The following is a 6,000-nucleotide window of genomic DNA, read 5'->3' as shown; positions in this document are numbered from 1 at the left end:
CATTTTTGCCAGGACTTTTCTTTTTTTTTTTTTAACCAAGGAAATGGTACACAGTCAAATTGTTGCTTAGACTGAAAACAAGAGGAAAAAGTACATTACAGAGGAGGAGAGTGTGCGAACAATTTGGCAAGTACATGTGTGGTATGATGTATTCACTGCTTTAAATTTAGTTTCCTTTACTCTCTAATCCTGTTGTTTCCGCTTTGTCATTTTTTTCTCAGTTATAAATGATGACAGAAAGTCCCACCTGCTCTTATCTCTGTGCCATCTAGAAACGTAAATGTGTTTGTTTATTTAGATTCTCGCCATTACCCACAATGAAAAGACTAAATCAACTCTCCTGTCATCAAAATGTGAAGAAAAATGGTTCAACATCAGCCTATTGCAGGCCTCTGTTTTTTTTAAACATTTAGCACAGTGGGTTTTCATCTCTAAAGGGGGTTTATGTCATGAAGTCAAAGAGAAGCTAAGCTACTCTCTTCTGTTTTTTTTTTTTTTCTTTTTCCGTAAAGCGTTTATTAGGATCAAGGGAAATGTGAAACTACTTAAGATTAAGCAGCTTATGTTTTTTTTGTGAAGCAGGGTTTAATCAGGGTAATTTAAGCCACATGCTGAATTCACTCACAAGCTAAACGTGTCAGCCATGACCAAGGTAACAGAAAGTTAGGTTCAGCCTTCGCCTGTCCTTTCCTGGTGTAAAATCCATGCACCTGTTGGTAGAAGCACATTCAAAGGATGAAAGACCTTGAAGCCTAATCATAATTTTCTTTTCAATACAGAAAGGGCATTCCACTTTTAGACAACCATGAGATGCACATAATAAGAAAAAGGGCTTTATACATGCTCTTATTTTCTGATGTATGTATTTTATTTATTCCCTCAACAATTCTGGCACCGAGTGAACCCATAATAATCGTGTTTTGTATGTGAGGCAGCTTTCTCATTCATTTTCTGTTATTTTGTGTGTGTGTGTGTGTGTGTGTGTGTTTTCCCCCAGACTTTTCTATTGTCCTGTTTTGCTTGCTTGTGTCTCCCCACATTATATCACGTTTGTTTTTGGTCCACCACCATAAATGTGCGTGTTTGTGGCTGAAAATATGTGCTTGTGTCTTTTAGTCTCTGCAGAGAATCTGGAAAAGAGCCTCAGGCAGATGGAGAGGCAGCTGCTGCAGCTCGAGAGAGACCTGGAGAGTTTTTCCTCCACCGATGACCCTAACGACATGTTTCTCACCAAAATGGCTATATCCTTTTTTTTTCCACATTTATGCATATGCTTTATTGCTTGAGGGCAGTATATAATGTGTTAAATGCAAAAAATATTTAATTAATTAAATGATAAATGAGGTCAGATGAATATTGCTAAGATGCAATGAATTGGACTTACTCCAAGTTTCCACCATCACATCCTTTGAATATATAATGTAGTTTGTGTAGATTCTATTGGGGGGGGCGGGGGGGGGAAGATAGGAAGATAAGAATGTGCTGCGTCCTCAGCCTTGGTCACACTCGGTTTCCATTTCATTATCAATGATGATGTGCACAAGTAATGAGTACATCCCATTCCACATTCAACTCACTATCCCAGCCTCTCCCTCAGCTTCTTTTCTTTTTCTTTTTTTTTCCAAAGGATTCTTAAGAGTGAATGCAACTTCAAACAAAAAGCAAAGGGTTGGAGGAGAAGATTTGGTGCTCCACTTTTTTTTTTTTAACTCTGGCAGTGACAGTAGACACTATTTATCCCTAAGGAGAGGTAATGCATTATGCTATTGAATTGTCATTTAATTATCCAGAAACAAAAGCGCTAACGCGTGGACAGAGTCAACACATTTCCGCTGCCCATTTGTGATACCTCAGTCCACTGCTGACAGCTGGTGTGCATTTGACAGCAGGGTAAATTATTCATTGTCTTCTGAGAAGGTTCTACAGGATCAGGCTGACAGCAACGACTCAGGCCAGGTGTGTTCAATAATACACTCTGTTCCTTGGCCCCTTCATGTAGTTTTGATCAACAGCCTTGGGGCTGGGGCACTGATGACTTGTGCTGAGGTAGTTAGCAGAGAACTTGAGAGCAACCCAGACAAAATGAATTTCAAGCAACTGTCACTGTTGTATTTTTGTTCTTGCATGGCGTGTCGAGGGGCTTAAAGGGGCAGTGTTATGTATTTTTCAGGTGCATTGCACAATAAAATAGCACTATCAAGTAACTATATTACCTCCAGTTATGAAAATACTGTATGCATCACAAATGCACACGGCATTTAAAATAAATTATTTAAAAGAAATTTGACTTCACAACGTGTTGCCTTGTAATTGGCCTCTGTCTCTCCAAGAAGTTCCTGCTTTTTCCGACACACAGCACGTCATCACAACAATGCATCTCCATTATGCCGTTTACAACTGTTCTTGGAAGCATTGGACTGAGAAGTAGTTTGTATGATAACCATCTTGTGATCATTACTGAATGTCTTTCAGTTTTCAGTCAAAGCAAATAATGGTTTTCCAATTCATCTCAAGAAGTTTTTGTTATTGTTCAGAGTGAGCCTCTTAAAAAAAATGTTCTTTCTATTTAAAATGTATGGCAGGTGACCCTGCAGCCAATACGGTTTGAAGGAAACTCTCAGAATCATGAGTAGTAGTAATACATCTTTGTCGGGCCAAACATGAGAGGCTGCAGGACGTCTCAGGTGAAAACCTCCTTTTCACTTTTCGCCCCTCTTAAGTACACAGTTACTGGGTCATTGGGGCTGGTGTTACACATCTGAATCTGAGCTCGGGCTTGTAAAGGTGGCAGATCAGATCATGACAAAAACAGAACGGGGATGGAGAAATGGAGACTGAAGAATAATGGAACCGGGTGGGTGGCTGGGGGAGGGAGGGGTAAGAGGGTAAGTGGAAAATCTCGAGGAAAAGAAGGCCTCGAGATTGAGTTGCGGAGAGCTGCGGGTTTCTCTCGAACAGGAAAGGAGTCAGGAGATGGGGGAACAAAAAGAGGACAGATATTACACTCCACAACACTTATCACCCTCAACTCTTAGCTTTTTTTTTTTTTTTCCCTCTCTTTTCTTCTTCCTCCTACTCTGACCTCCCCAATTCCTTCCTTTCCTCACATTCTGGTTTGGACACATATTACTGACAAGTCGATCTGGGCGGAGAGCCTATCGAACAGCATTTATCCAGCTGTGAATAGGTAGTCTCATCGGCAGCCAGATTCAACTGAGGCCAAACCTCAAATAGGTCCATCAATTGAGCTATAATGAAGGTGCAAAATCAGAGCCAGAATGCTGCCCACACACACTTGTCTGACACCACACTCACAGTCCTGCTTCTTATCTGCCATTAGGTGACAGTGTTAGCCATTAGGTTGTTGATTGCGTATTCAGGATGTTTCAAGGAAACATAATCTGAAATTTTCAAAAATATGAAACTGACAGCAATGTGGATTTTTTTTTTTTTTTTGTAACGCTGCAGAAGCTTTGACTTTCAGCTCACAATGGTGAGCATGTGAAAAAGATAGACAGGAATGTGGATTTCAGAAATTATTTTAGAGGTGTGCGTGGAGTCAGACTTTCCTCCACAGTACTGCATGCCCTGATGGTTGGCACAGAGCTTTTCGGCGCTTTCGCTCCCACACTGACACCTCTGCGGCACACGTTGACAGAGCTATTACAATATTTGTCTCCTTCCACACACAAACACGCCAAAGACTGAGAAGCTATCCTTTTCCTTGCCTCACCTGGGTGAATTTGTGAAGATTTTTCAGTCAGATCCGGCAGGCGACTTAAAGCCATTGGAGGCTGCTGTAGTTATTAGGCTTTTCTTTAATAAGGGATCATTTCACTGCTTTAAAATCGCTTTGAGATGCAAAGACATGTTGGTGCTTAAAAGTTTTACATAGTCATTGTGAGCACATGTTGCAGCCTTTGGGTGGGCTTCGAAATGAAATGACACCCTCAGGAAAGTGAGAATTACATAAATATTACATTATGCAGCAAAGCTGAGAATTTCCGTGTTTTCCGCATATTTGACCGCGCTACCTTTTGCTTAGCTTGAGTTTATGTTAGCGGTTATGTGTGTGAGATATATTAAGACACTTTGCCAGAAGCTGAACATTGATGGTGTAGGCTGCAGGGGTGCGAACACGCTGTGAAAGCAACCTGACAGACTGTATCCGAGCCACTAATGGCAACATCACAGTTTACATCTGACTGATTTCCTCACTTTCCTGAAAAACCGCAGCGAATGCTTTCGTCTTTGCTGTCCACCTACAGAATCCTCTGATCAGCACTTGATGAATACCCTAATATGTGATGGATGTCTTGTTGACCTTGACACACACCCCATTACAGCTTCAGCAAAGTGGCGCAGGAGCAGTATGGAAAGCTGGCGACCATGCACAGCAATATGGAGACCATGTATCAGAACCTGCTGGAGTACTTTGCTGTTGATCCCAAGAAGACGTCTGTGGAGGAGTTGTTCACCGACCTCAGCAATTTCCGTTCCATGTTCACAGTAAGTAAGCTAAATCAGACACTGGAGCAGTCCTTTGCATTTAGCTCCCCACTCCTTTTCTTGTAATGTTTATAGAGTTGTTTTGTTGTGATAAAGTATTTCCATTTTGAAAGCCTTTGAATAAACAATCCTTTACTCTAAAACAATTTACTCAGTCAATACGTTACGGTGGCTCACTTTCTTGAGGTTGATTGCGGCTTCCTTAAGTTTCTACATTTTACTGAATTGTCCTGCTTGCATATGAGCATCAAACAATCCTAATCTTCAGCAGTATTGTGATGGATATGTAAAAAATCTGCTGTTACACTGTAATTATAAAAAAAAAAAAAAAAGGGACACAAACATTACTTCTTGTCTGATTCTATAACTTTAATATTCTGATATGCAGAGCAGAACAATGAGAGCCTTGCTTTGTTCACTCTCAACCAGAGCATTTGTATTATTGCTCTGCTCCTCAGACTTATTTATGTGGTGCTGCTTTGAGGTCTGGATTTGTGCTGACCCACTGTGTTAAATCAGGGGGATTAGTAGCATAGGTCACTGGACATGACATAAATTAGTAGCTAATTAAGCGACTAAAGTTCTTGCACTGCCCCAAACTTAACATTTACCCTAAAGACACTAATGGATATCATGCCCTTTTTATACCGTAGAGATGTTTTTTCTTTTTTTTTTTTTTTCTTCTTTTAGTTGAGTCTTATTATCCAAATTTTTGGAAAATTTTTGTTCTCCCTTGGGCCAGAACATAAGCCCTCTGACTCCCCCTTTAGAATTGTCACAATAAATTGTATATACTTTTGCTCAAGTAAGCATGCAATAGAGAATTCATTCCCTTTTTTTAGTTTCAACATTGTAAAAATGGAACATCAGAAACTAGCCCTAATTTCTTCAGACATTTTAAGAGGCAATTATGCATAGACACATTGATTTATTCCCACAGCCTTAGATCATTTTTATGCTTGAAAGTTCCACAGTTGAATGTTAATGTTAATGATAAAAATGTGTTGATGTTTATTTGTTTTTTTTTTTTCTTTAATACTTGCATAGGTTAGTTTGATGTAGATCTGAATTAACAACATATAAATAAATTAACAAGAAGACCTATGTATTAACAATGTAAAATTTTAATCAGCTAATTAAGTGTATAAAATTAAACCAGTTCTTTGGCTTTGGTTTCAGCCAGTTAGTGCCATCTCTTCACATTGTGTCCTGCTTTAGCTTTTATGCTCTGACCAAACATAACGGTTAATGACTCTGCTTGTGAAAGGTGAACAAGCCAAGTGTTATAAAGACCTGCATTATAAGATCAACACTCCCAAAGTAGCTATTTATTTCCCTGTGATAGGTCAAGGCACAAGCAGCTTACACCCTCAGCATTTCGTACAAATTGTCACATCACACAGACATGTCTTGGGAAATGCCATGGCCAGGTCAGCGAACACAGGCATACAGTAAATCTCCGCATCGTAACCTCTCGGTCAAACCTGTGTC

The 6,000-nt window shown here is 39.8% G+C and overlaps 1 protein-coding gene across 7 annotated transcripts in view; it reads left to right on the top strand.

Annotated features, from left to right (window-relative positions):
- LOC106956203 (protein diaphanous homolog 3-like) overlaps window positions 1-6,000 on the top strand; it is a 170,846-nt gene that overhangs the window by 87,449 nt on the left and 77,397 nt on the right. For all 7 annotated transcript variants that reach the window (XM_015046878.1, XM_015046884.1, XM_015046880.1 and 4 more), the window contains 2 exons: window positions 1,117-1,241; window positions 4,345-4,509. In XM_015046878.1, coding sequence (XP_014902364.1) covers window positions 1,117-1,241; window positions 4,345-4,509 — 290 coding nt within the window. The remainder of the gene's footprint in view (window positions 1-1,116; window positions 1,242-4,344; window positions 4,510-6,000) is intronic.

The sequence above is a fragment of the Poecilia latipinna genome, unplaced genomic scaffold, assembly GCF_001443285.1.
Source record: "Poecilia latipinna isolate Pla-1442-1.1 unplaced genomic scaffold, P_latipinna-1.0 Scaffold796, whole genome shotgun sequence".
NCBI classification, from domain to species: Eukaryota; Metazoa; Chordata; class Actinopteri; order Cyprinodontiformes; family Poeciliidae; genus Poecilia; species Poecilia latipinna.
The sequence above is the reverse complement of the archived record's forward strand: the minus strand, read 5'-3'. Positions and strand labels throughout refer to the sequence as shown.